This window comes from Sinocyclocheilus rhinocerous, unplaced genomic scaffold, assembly GCF_001515625.1.
Source record: "Sinocyclocheilus rhinocerous isolate Xijiao unplaced genomic scaffold, SAMN03320098_v1.1 scaffold1467, whole genome shotgun sequence".
Lineage (NCBI taxonomy): Eukaryota > Metazoa > Chordata > Actinopteri > Cypriniformes > Cyprinidae > Sinocyclocheilus > Sinocyclocheilus rhinocerous.
Genome location: NW_015647960.1, coordinates 221,214 through 234,792, shown reverse-complemented (window position 1 = coordinate 234,792; position 13,579 = coordinate 221,214). Strand labels below are relative to the sequence as shown.

Below are 13,579 nucleotides of genomic sequence, written 5' to 3'. Positions count from 1 at the left end.
ACACACACACACACACACACACACACACACACACACACATCAACTCGCTTAATGTGTTCAACCTCTCATCCATAAAAAAACATTTGTGGCTTCCCAGTGTACTGCTGAAAAAAGAAAACCCACCAATTTCCAGCTCAGTAAACAGAAAACCACAACAGAGCGCAGCCTGAGTGCTTTCAGTTATAGTTGGTTTGAGAGTGTTCTGTAAAAGCAAGCGGAACGAGGGTAATGGAGAGAATGGGGAGGAACACAGGAAATCTCACCAGTTACGCTGTATCTCTACTACTTTTTTATTCTTTATTTAGATTTCTTAAACAAAGAGACTTATTACAAGCATAATCCCCTGAAGCGAAGAAATAGTTCTCCCAAAAATAAAAATTCTGTCATTATTTACTCACCCTCATGATTTTCCGTGAAGATTTTTGGAGGATCTTCAGACATATATTTTCGGAACTGGTTTGGAACACTGCAAAAATTAGTAAATAATGACAGAATTTTTTTTTTTTTTTTACATTTTGCAAGTAAATGTCTTGTTTAAGGGAGATAAAGGTGTCTCGTGATTGTTCCTTAAAATATGAACAAACATAATAAAAGAGTTTTGAATTTTTTAATGACCAAATTATTTCCAAAAATAAGCAAACATTGTTTTACATGCATTTTACCCATATTTTGAATGACGCATTGCATTGTGTAGCTTTTTTGGGTTGAATGAAAAGTACTGGTAATTTTTTGCCAGGACATTATCCACTTTTCTAAAGATTTTTTTTTTTAAGAGCACACTAGATATGAAATACAGTATGAGACACGTGTATAGAAATCAACTAAAAATCAATGTAAATATCACTCGCGCACACAGTATTTTTTATTTCCAATCATTTCCAATCAAGATGTAATGTTATAAAAGTACATGCAAACAGTGTGAAAATATACTGGTATCGGTATCGGGTCCGATACTGCGCTCCTGTACTCGTACTCGTAAAAATGCCCAGATACCAAAAGCCGATACCAAACAGCGTGTGAATAGAGCTGTGTCCAGAAAAAGAAACACTGAAAACAGAACAACAGAGAGTAGAATGGAGTTATTAGAGATTAAGGATGTCTATGAAGTACTTGTAAGTAATTAATATAATGTTAAACATTCAATATTCACGGCTGTATTGCGGATGTGCCCGAGCTGATAAGCAGAGCGCGCTGAGTGGATTGAGTGTGCGGCTTGTCGAGTGAATATCTCACAGACATCACTGGAAAGTTTGTAGTTCGGTGGGATATGTCAAAAGCAAGTAAGTAAAACAATGTACAAGTTACTAAAGTTATTTGACGTTAAGGAGAGCGAGAGAGTCTGAGAGCGTGCATTTCTGTTGCATGATCTTGATTGCTGTTCCCTCCATTAGCGCATGCATTTGGATTAAAACTAAATCGTAAATACAAAACAAACAAAAATTATAGGGGCATTCACTATAAACAGCATTTATTTTAAACGTCAAGCATACACAACTTTATTTAAAGCAGAAGTGAAACTAGCAGACTGGGTGAAATGCGCTAGGCTGTAAGTTTCTCTCTCATGTTTAGCTTGCTTTAAGGCCAAAGTATACTTCGGTTTTTACTCGTACGCGAGGGTCTGTTTACACTGCGCGTGACGCAAATTACATCACCAAAATAGTATGCGTGCACTCGTATAATGTATAACGAGTGGTGCATTTGGATTAAAACTAAATCGTAAATATAAAACAAACAAAAATTATAGGGGCATTCACTATAAACAGCATTTATTTTAAACGTCAAGCATACACAACTTTATGTAAAGCAGAAGTGAAACTAGCAGACTGGGTGAAATGCGCTACACTGTAAGTGTCTCTCTCATTCTGCACCAATACAAACGTGTGCGCGCTGCGTATGTTTAGCTTGCTTTAAGGCCAAAGTATACTTCGGTTTTTACTCGTACGCGAGGGTCTGTTTACACTGCGCGTGACGCAAATTACATCACCAAAATAGTGCGCGTGCACTCGTATAATGTATAACGAGTGGTTCCCTGCATTATTTTAGGAAAACGCTTTGTGATTACAGTATTGAGCTGCTGCAATGGAGCAGCTCTAATGCACCATTAAAATGAACAGTGAAAGTAACAAAAGCTTATACAATACATTTTAACAGGTATAATTAAGTGTGGAAATAACTGAAGGTAATATCTGTTTGCTAAATGAAGCCAACTAACATGATTCATATTATTATTATTACTATTATTTTGTTTCTGTACCCAATATTAAAAAACAATTACAAATGCTGTGAAAATACAGGTATCGGTATTGGCGAGTACCAAAAATGAAAGTATAGATATCGGACTTGTTCTGAAAAAAAGTGGTATCGGTGCATCCCTAGTAATTTCCATCACTGTCATTTTCACCACAGAAGGCTATTGAACAACATACATATTCAACATACATGCCCATGAACTTCTGAAGAATATATATATATATATATATATATATATATGGCAGCCCTCGGACCAATAAATAAACTAGTGAGAGTGTTAAAAGTGTTTTTTAAGTTAAAAGCCCGAGGGCAAAAAGTGCTCTTGGTTTTAACAGCAAACACCCTTAGCTTGTAGCCTGGCAAGCTGCAGCGTTCAAAGTAGCTTCCATAATAACTTTTTTAACAGTTTTAACTGAGGAACTCTGGGCTTGAATATAAAGTGTGCGGTTTGTGTAGATGCAAAGTGTTAATGCAGTTTATTGCATTAGCGGGAATTAATGCAGGAAAAGAGGTGCTTTTCCCTTCACTGCATCCCTCAATTATAGGGCTTGGAAATGAGCCAACGTCATGGGAGCCCCAAAATATTTACTTTTGGAAACATTTAGAAAGTTCTGGAATTTATTGCTATAATGAAATAAAGTTTCAGACACCAGTCAGTTGTAAACAGGCCAAAAAAATGCTCAAACAATGCTGCGTTTCATAATTACCAATAAAAAATACCCAAGACGTAATTGCCCTCGCTTTAAAAATAACCCAACCATGCAAGTGTGACTTCAAATTTGTTTATAACGAAGGAGGAAAAAAAAGAAATCTAATGTGACTAACTGCTCAACAAAGATGCATCGACCCACAAGTAAAATTAAAATCACAAAAACGCTCCCACAATGCATCTGTGTTTCTTTCGCTCTCCTTTCAAAAATGCAGAAATGAGTCACTGCAGAGTAAAAGGAATGAATTATACGAGTCAGAGGCTCATTATAGCAGCTTTATTGCATTTTAATATTAACAGATCCATGTGACGCTCTGGAATCCTGACCGTCATCCAGCCCGGATTGAAGTCTTTTTGGGGAATGACCTATCCGATCACCGGACTTCCATCTGGAGACCTCATGACGACTTACGAGAAGCCTACATGTCAGTGCCACGCATGTGAATTATTAGTGAGACGGCTTTTATTAAAGAATGCATAACTTGTTTGGATCGAGTTTCCTCGTTTTTGGTTTAACAGGCTTTGAAAATGAATAGCATGATTGTGTGAAAACGCTTTGGTTAGGAGAAAAGTTCCAGTCGCTCAGGCTTTGCTCCAAAACCGGTCTTGCTTTCTACTGCCTACATTGCCAGACACCTTCTAAGGGAGCATCAACCGAAACAAAACAGATTTGGAACAAATTATGACCTAAAACACAGATGATTCAATAGAATTTGGTGATAGCCTGTGGCTAAGCTAAGAATGTCATATTCTAACAAAGCACATAAATCCCAAAAATATACAGATAATAATCTTATATTGAAGGAATTGTGTACACTACCATTCAAAGGTTTGGGGTTAGTATTATTTATTTGTTTATTTTAAAGACAGAAATGAATACTTTTATTCAGCAAGGATCGATTAAATTGATTAAAAGTGACAGTAAAGACATTTATAATTTATAATAGTACCACATTGTCCACAAAAATATTAAGCAGCACAGCTGTTTTCAACACTGACAATAATAGGAAAACAGCATATTAGAATGATTTCTGAAGGATCATGTGACTCTGAAGAATGGAATAATGGCTACTGAAAATTCAGCTTTGCATCATAGGAATAAATTACATTTTAAAATGTATTCAAATAGAAATCAGTTATTTTAAATTGTAATATTTCACAATATTACTGTTTTCACTGTATTTTTTAGCAAAAAAAAAAAAAAGACAGTTTTTAAACCCTAACCCTAAACCCCAACCCTAAACTTTTGAACGGCAGTGTATATTTATAATTAACTTGTCCTGTGTCACCCATCTCGGATGGGGTCATCGTAATGCATTTTTGCACATGTGATGTTACCAAAGGTATCTTAGAAAGCTGTATAGTCACGCTTCCTACGCTTTGAAACAGCTTTTGTGTGGGAAGTGCACTTATGATGCCTTAAATGCTGCCTATGCAGCCAACAAGGCTTTGGAATGACGCTGTAATCAAATTCATTGGAGCATTTTGCTGGAAGACAAAGGAATTTTTGGATGAGGAAAAATCCTCGGCAGCCACCAAACACAATACACTGCAAGATCTTCCCAAAACCAACATAAAACTCAAGGCGAGAACAAAGTGCCACAGAAATAGCCTTGTGTTCCTCAGGCTGGAATGTTTAAAGGCAACATTCAGCCGTACCGTGTGCAGAGCTAAAAATTAGCTGTCTTAATTAATTTGAGGTGTGGTTGTTACATAAAACGGTTCTGGTATTTAATATTTTTAAACAGACATGATTTCAGCAATGGCGTCCTGCCTAAAAACCCAATACTTGCCCAGCAGACAGAAACACAAACTGAGTATTTGGGTAATAATCTTATATAAATGACAACTAGCTATTTGCAAGCAAGAGGCACAGCATGATGTGTGTTATTTCTCACAAATGGGCTGAGATTCCCTCACACGCTTTAAAGGGAATCAATAACTCTATCTTCAGTCCCAGAATGCAAACAATCCGGCTGCTGGCATTCACATAAATTAAGCAGGCAAATAAAGCTGCCAATGCTTGCACTAACTGAAGACCACAGGGGATGTAAGACTGCTTGAAACACATAAGAGTTCATGGCTTTAGAGTGTTTCTGAACCTTGAGGATTATTTGATTTGATACAGCAATACAAAAAATTCAAATTTAAGAAAAAGGGAGAAAAAGTTCACTGACTCATTTAAATGAATCATGTATCATGTTGAGCGGCACAGTTAATCAAAGCAAAAGCGAAATCGTGATATGGCTCAGTGCGATTATTAAATCAGCTTCAATTAAATTAGCTGTGATTTAATTAAATAAATTTGTGTTCTGTGTGTTTCAGAGCGAAGCATGGCACTGTGTTCATTTACACGTGAGCAGCTCATGATCCAGTGTTTTCAGTGTCTCAGAGCGGCTCAGTTCGTAGTTAATGCTGCTCCACGAGAACTGCTCACTTCTGCATCTGCTCTGAGTTTGGATTGCATTTGGGAATGCAACATGCACTAACCATCTTCCCAAATTTGTATTAAAAAGCGCTTATAAACTGACTGTTGACAACAAAAGAAAAGCTTTTTCCACCATAATAATATTTAGTATTAATATTTATTGCTGCCTTAAAATATGCTAAAAATAATAATGTAAAATAATAATAATGCTAAAAATAGACATTTATTTATTTCGTTAGTTATTTATATAAAATGTAAAAAACTGTTAAACTGAAATGTCACAATAATATTTCTTATTTGTTTAATATTTAACAATAATAATAATTATTATTATTATAATTACAACAACAACAATAATAATAATAATAATGTAAAATTAATATTATAGTTTTAATTTATGCATTTAGCAGATGCTTTTATCCAAAGCGACTTACAGCGCATTCAGGCTATACATTTTTTACCAGTATGTGTTAAAACTGAAGCTTTGCGCTGGAATTCGCGCTCTGCTTGCGAACAGTAAACTCCACCTACTTTGATTTGATTGGGCATTATTTTGACATTGATGAGCACTGTTAGACCACTGAGGAACACCAGCCTAAAACTTGTTACCGTAACAGAGCAGGTTACGGCTCTGGGCTGATCCAATGTTGTTGTGACTGGCTGCTCGGGATGCTCCAACAAACAGAGCAACAGTCTAAAAACAAAACCAACAGTGTAGCACCAACAAAGGAGAATGTGCTCATGTATGCGTGTACCTACGTTCCTCAGATGAAACGTGGGGCAAAGCCTGGCCTCGGACCAGTCGACAAGTGGAACCGTCTCCAGCGCACACGCCACAGTTGTCCTCTTTAGCGTTGCTTCCCAGTTGTCTGTCACAGCCAATTTCCTGTTGGAAATAACAGAGGCATAACTCAGGAAAAAGGCAAAATGGGAAAAAAAGGACACATGATGGCAGGAATATATAAAAAAATGACTTTAGACTCCAAATTAGACTCATTATCAACAACATTTTAAATTAACATTTTCCTGATTCATCCTTCCGGCTGAAACACTATTTTGAGAGGCAACTGATTTCTGCCGGACCTCAACCAATAAATCATGCTTCCTCCAAAACAGAATAGAAACTGGCAATAAAATGAGGTGGATTGAGAAACTGGCTCCAAACTACAATGTTTAAGCTCTAACAAGCATCATAAAAATTCCTGGACAGTCAGCATATAAAGCATGCAAGTTGCAGAATAATTTTTCAGAAGTTTTCAACCCTTGCACACAAGTTCCCTCCCAGCGTTCCTCGATATTTACCCAGAAATCTGTTCTTCGGACAGTGATGTTCTGCTAGGAATCTACCACCTGCACCAGAAGAGCTGCCCAGTTTTAATGCAAAATTCTGTTTACATTAGCAGGGCAATAGAGAAAGCAGCCAGAGAAAGCAAACAGCACGACTTTACCCAGTAGCTCTGGTAAACAAGCACAAGTAAACAGACAAGCATCATTTACTCCAATTTGCCTAACACTCACAGGGACTGAGGTCAAATTCGGTGCAATGCCAGAGAAGTTTCATCAACATTATTGAATTCAGTTACCGTGCAGTACTGCATTGAATACTGATAATAGTATCTGATTTGGTTTGAGTATATTGTGTTTCTTTGCTGTGGACCAATTGGAAAACAGAGAGTCTACATCTACTGAAAACATTAAGAAAACTTTGAGAAAGTCCACACAAAAAATTAATATTCTGTCATCATGTACATGTACATGTACATGTACATGTTGTTCCAAACCTGTATGATTTTCTTTTTTTGGTGGAACAGAAAAGCAAAGTTTAGCTGAATGTGCCAGATGCTCTAGTCAACAAAATAAACTGGAAATGGGACACTTTTGAGCTCCAAAAATGACCAAAACATCTCTATAAAAGTAAGATTTGTGCACTATATTCTAAGCCTTCAAAGCCATATGATATCATTGTGTATGGAATAGACGAACACATAAATTTAAACTGTAATTTGGTTAAAATATTACCCTCAAATCTTATTAAGATCCACATATTCAGATTTGTACATTTTGTTCAGTTACACAACGTGCATGACCAAATGGACATCAAACCTGGCCGAACATGCCTTTTATGCACCATTTCTGAATATATTCAGAACCACAAAAGAGACTTTTTAAGATTTTAAGTGTTAAATTATGACTTGTTCCAGTCAGTCCACAAAAAGCTAATGACTTCAGATGACTTTGAATATTGTGCACAAGTCATATGGACTACTTTTACGGTGCTTTTTTGTCTTTTTTGAGGGCTTCATAGCATTCTCCCCCTTTCATCCTTCAGAATATTACTTTTTGCATTCCATATGGGAAAAGAGAATCACATGAGCACATCAAACACAGCCAAGGAAACTTTAAAAACAATCCAAAGTTATTCAAGCTCTAGGTGCACTGGAAAGCTATTTGCAAAATTAATGCAAAATTAGTGCTAAATAAACTCTTTTATATATGCAAGTAATAATGTTAATTTCCAAGCAATTGGAAACCTTGTGTTAGGAAATCCTGCGTTTTTAACTTCCAAAAGCGGAGCCATGGTCAAATGGAAACTCAATCCCTGTCTTTCTGTGGATGCAGGCCACTTTCTACCTTTTGCTCACACACAGACACACAACTGAGGTTAATCTGGCAGAATCATGGCCTAAATATACCCCAAATCCCCACATGTGTAACACTACAAAAGAGAGACAGTTTCCCTATGTTTATGGTCATTATTTCATTATCTTTCCATTTTAGCTGCAAAAATTTTTTTTTTTATTTAAAGCACTGCACTGTTAGAAATATCCAGAATGGAAAACCTGTTGGCGTCAGTACCACTAAACAATAACATTAAGCTTTTGGACACGCAATTAAAAAAGACCGATACTATGGCAGAAGCAGATGGTTTGGTAACTTCAGTGGATGGAGACTTGATCCATATATATTCAGGAAAAGAATTGGATAAAACTGTAAAGCTTATTCTCATTGTGCTAATATTACTGTAATGCATGTCAGAACCGGGCTGAAAAGGTCAAGAATTCTTCCTCGTAAACACTGAGTGGCTTTGGCTTCAAAAGAGCGTTTTTCACCTCATCAACAAGCCTAGACTGAACTTTAAAGGACAGTGGTATTAACTTAAGCGCTGTAAATGCTCACTTAAGTAGGCTTACGTATAAATAACATTTTCAGATTTCAGTTTTTAACAGAACGTTTGGTTTTCTGGGAGTTTTGCCATCTCACACTACGTTCAAGTGCACCTGGTAAGCTCCCATTTCCGTTAGACAGTTGTTTTTACAATATTTCACAAATCCAAGCCAGAAACAAAGTACAAAAACAAGCCTATAAACAATGGACGTTCTGAAAAAAAGCTCTTCTTTCTCTCATACCGGTGGACAAGCATTGCTAATTACATTTGCAATACTATCAGACAATGATTACTTTTGTACAGTATCTAGCAAATATCATGATTTTGCATAAAACAATATTTATCTTGGCGACAGTATAAAGTGTCTATTGATAAAGATTTTGCTATATAGTGTATATATAATGGAATGTAAATATATCCATGAAGTGCAGGATTGCCTAAAGTTATTGACAAAGAAATATGCATGAATGAGAAAATAATGCATGGGATGTGTTTGATGTTATAAAGAGTTAAGCGCAATAAGCTGTGAAAAAACAACCACTTTTGCAGCTTTAATAAGAATAAATGTACATTTAATTAATATGGTGACATTTTATTTTATTACCATTTTAAATTTTATTTTATTAGAATTGTTTTATTATAATTATTTATTTTATTGTAATAAACATTATTTATTATTGTGAAGTTCTATTATTCAGTTCAATGCTACTGTTAAACAGACATACTGTTTACTTCATACTGCATTTGTCCTATTGTTTGAATCTTATTTTAATAACAAAAAAAAATAAATAAATAAAATAAAATAACTATATTGTGATATATATCATTATTACGAAATGAAATGACTCACATCATGAAATAAGATTTTGGTCATATTGCTCACCACAAATAAATAAATACAAAATAAAATACAATTAAAGTTGTACATAAAAAAAAAAAAAGATTATTGGAGTATGTTTTACAAGAAAATACTATTTCAGTTTTTACTTCAAAATTTCACGTTTAATTCAATGTGTTACTTGCCGTTTCTTTCTAACTGTTTGTGAAAATTACTACCGATTTCTGAGTGAAAATAATTTCTACACCAAATAAACCGAGTATAGAAACCAGCTAATGCTCGCAAGGCACCCCTTATGGCAACTCTTATAATGTAATGCACTGATGTTTCAAACTCAAAGGGTGCATCACTGTCAGCTTAAGTAGCTCAAGTTCATTGATGTTCACCTGACAAATCCCACTGATGCACATATCCAGAGAATCCGCTTTGCACCGAGTGCCGTCCAACACTTTGGGCGCCAGTTCCACCACCAGGTTTTTGCCCCGGGCTTGACATCGGAGTGCGCAGGGTGAAATAGGATCGTACGTCACAGGTATCCACTCATAGGTTTGTCCCTGGTACTTGATGTCGTTGTGGGCGGAGCATTGCTGAGCCCTGAAGTCACCTGACTCTAGAGGACAGTCCTGATTGGAAGAAAGACATGGGTAAGAAAAATTTGGCGGCTACCAATTATTTCTCATATCTTTGAGTAGATTACTTACAAACTGCAGTCCGTTACTGAATACAAATTACATTGTGAAAATTACATTACACATTTTAGGTAATATAATCTGATTGCTTTTTTATTACTTTCAACTTTTATCACATTGATTTGAATGGGATAATCTTGTTCCAACTAAAAAAAAGAGAAGGAATATGTATTATAACAACAACATGAAGTGCACTAAACATTACTGACATTACTGTCAGGGTTTGTGAAAGAACAGCAGGGGGTTCATAAATTGATGAAAAGAGCTAATAATGAATTATTAAAATTAAAAGAAAATAAATCAGTTTAAAATTAAAACAATCAAAATTTAAACACTCACTAAAAATGCACAAAACTGGAAGATTTTCCCAACATATATAAGCAACAGACAAATTTAAAAGACAAACAAGAGTTAGGAAGAATCATGTAAATTATGAATAGTTTACTGCCATTTTTGGGTAATCATGTAATCAATAAAAAGTAACTGTAGTCTCATTATGAGTATTTTAAAATGTAATATAATCTAATTTCAAGTATTTAATTTTTGTAATCTGATTATGTAATCCAGATTACATAAAATCAGTTACTACTCAGCACCATCTTTGACTATAATACAGAAACTCTGACATTTAATAGGCCCAAAAATAACAGCTGACCTGACAATGGCACTGGAAATATTATTTTCTACGCTGCGAGATTAAATCGTGATCATGTGTGTAACATCATAAAGCTTATGCAGATGACTGGGTGCATTAACGAATGGTGACAGTGTAATTGAACTGTGGCAAGCCTCCATGTTTTGAAAAACAATATTTCCTATGTCATCTCCTGTGCACTGAAGAAAACCACAATTCTTCCTCTGCAGCTCGGGACTCCCATGTGCAAAGATCATCAGTGATGCCCGTGATTGAAGCATCTCCATCGGATAGAGCGATTACAACTCACAAAGGCTTCAATGTCAGGATCAGTAATGGAAATAAAAAGAACAATTCGACAGCGAACCTCATCAACAGCAATTATAAAGCCTGACAGGGAAGACCAAGCATCAGTTCTCACGGTTTTGATGGAAATGGGATAAATGTTATGCTGGGAATCTTTCCCAGATGGCTCTGATTGGAATTGTGGGTGAAGGAGGAATGTGATTCCAGATGAAACCACTTCAATGGAAGAAAAACACTAGCTTTTGATTAAAATGCTCATTGAGACACATGGGCATCTAACAGCTCTCAAAATGAGTCTGTCAAGTAGTTGGGGACTATTGATTGAATCATAGGGCAAAATTCTGGTTCCATAACAATTCCATTAACGTCACAATCTAGACATCACTAATAGAAAATTCACTTTACTTGCATTAGAAAAAAAAAAAAGTAAAAATTTAAGAGTGGTTAATGGAATCAAACTTCATGAAAATCATTTGGTTCCACACCAGTTTTTTTTTTATTCAAACTGGTTGTAAGGACCAGTTTCTCATTCCCACCCTCAAAATACATGACACGAGGGAAATGCACATAAAAGAGAAAAACACACATGAAATGGATCTTATAGAATTATTTCTATTTCATACTACTTTCCTTTTACAAAGCCCCTAAAGGGACATGGTTATGGTTAGAAAAAAAAAAAATACAAATAATAATAATATTGACATGAGAGAAAAAAAACACATTTAAAATATTTTGCATTCTCTCATAAAACTGTTGTGTTCCCCTCAGAAACTTTGCATTTGTTCGCAAAACTTTTGTGATGGAAAACTATATTTCAGTGAGGGAATGTAAAGATTCTCTGGGGAATCCAATCATTTTGCAAAAGAATGCAAAGTTTGTTGAGGGAAGACAATACTTTTGCAAGACAACGCAAATGTTTTGTGAGAATGCAATGTTTCTTGGGGGAACACAATAGTTTTGTAATTTTGTGTGAAGATGTAAACTTTCTCTGGGGAATACAATCGTTTTGCGAGAAAACGCAAATGTTTTGTGAAAAAATGCTAACGTTTTGCGAGAGAACAAAAAGTTTCTTGTGAACACACAATACTTTTGTGACACAACGTTTTGCAAGCAGATGCAAAAGCACTGAAATACAATTTTTTCCTTCCATCTCATTATTTTTTCATCACTATAACCCGTTAGGGGCTCTGTACCCTTTGAAATGTTTCTGTTCATATATTTCACAGAGTTTGCCAATATAATTGCATATTTTTGCCAAAATTGCATAGTATTATACTAAAAACTGCCTGCGACACACTATGTGTATGCTAGTGTATTCTGTATGCTATTTTGGAAAAATATTTTAAAATACACTGCATAGTACATGCAGTATGAAGTAAATAGTAAAAGATTTTGGAAACACTTTAGTTTAGACCAATTTTCACTATTAAGTAGTTGCTTATAAGCATGCATATTATTAGCATATTGGCTGTTTATTAGTATTATAAAGCACTGTAGTGTCTGGACCAATCAGACACACCATTTTTAATTTGATTTAACAAATCAATTATTCATTAGATTAACAAACATTCACAGACCCCTCACCCAATAAACATACTGGGTGCCAAGATGTCTGTGAACGAGGCCCAGGACCCTGGTTACCATGGCAACCATGACACCTTTGCTAGACCAGATAAACTTTACGACCTAATGGCATGTTGAGAGTTACCCCTCTCACTACAATTTCCATAGGAAAGACACAGTGCACAGTAAAAATGGACTCTTCTCTAATTAATTCATAAGAAAACCTTTCTTTGAATGAACACACATATCCTTCAGGTCATTGTGTATGTTGTCTTTGAGATTTTATACTGTTTTATGCAGGCTTATGAGGGAACCACTCGTTCCTGTCATCTTGCCTATATGTAATCCTACCATGTTTAGTATCTATGAATTAGTCTTCTGATGATCTAAACGAGAGTGTATATTATATGTTGGTACATAGGCAATATATTAGTGTCCTGAGAATCTTTAGTAATTTCGATTCAAGTCCCATATGCAAATTACCATGCTTTCATACAAAGGGTCATAAAAATCCCCAGTATGTCCAACCTCCTGCTTGGGACGTCAGCCTTTCTCATTGGACAAGCCCAGTTTGAGAGGCGGGAATCTTCTGAGACATTAAAGGCCCCACACCAGGGACCCGCCCAGAGTCGGTGGTTCTGTTAGGTTTTGAGAAGATGTGAGCTACAACGCTCCAGGACACCCTAAGTTCGTGCCAGGCTTCGGCCTTGACTTTTCCATTCATCAAGATTCTCTGACGCAAACTGGTTCTTTTTCATCAACCAACTTCAGCAAAGATCAACTTGAACCTTCAGATTGCATCAAACCTCTCTTTCAGACAGACGAGACGTGCAAGTATTCAAACTTAGTCTTATTAATTGATACATTAGGTATCATTTGCACCTTTTTACAAAGGTGTGTTTGAACTAAGAAACTGATGTTCCCTTCAGGCTGGAGATCTGCTGAATATCAAATGGTACCATAGTTTCATATTCTTATTTCTCTTCTCTTTACTGC

General features: G+C 35.7%; 1 protein-coding gene across 1 annotated transcript in view; it reads right to left on the bottom strand.

Annotated features, from left to right (window-relative positions):
• The window catches only part of LOC107709482 (ADAMTS-like protein 3), a 200,839-nt gene that overhangs the window by 53,493 nt on the left and 133,767 nt on the right, over positions 1-13,579 (bottom strand). Inside the window, exons 6-8 of the mRNA XM_016513974.1 lie at positions 9,778-10,014; positions 6,147-6,273; positions 5,997-6,059 (exon numbers count right to left, since the gene is read on the bottom strand). Of these exons, the coding sequence (XP_016369460.1) occupies positions 5,997-6,059; positions 6,147-6,273; positions 9,778-10,014 (427 nt within the window). The remainder of the gene's footprint in view (positions 1-5,996; positions 6,060-6,146; positions 6,274-9,777; positions 10,015-13,579) is intronic.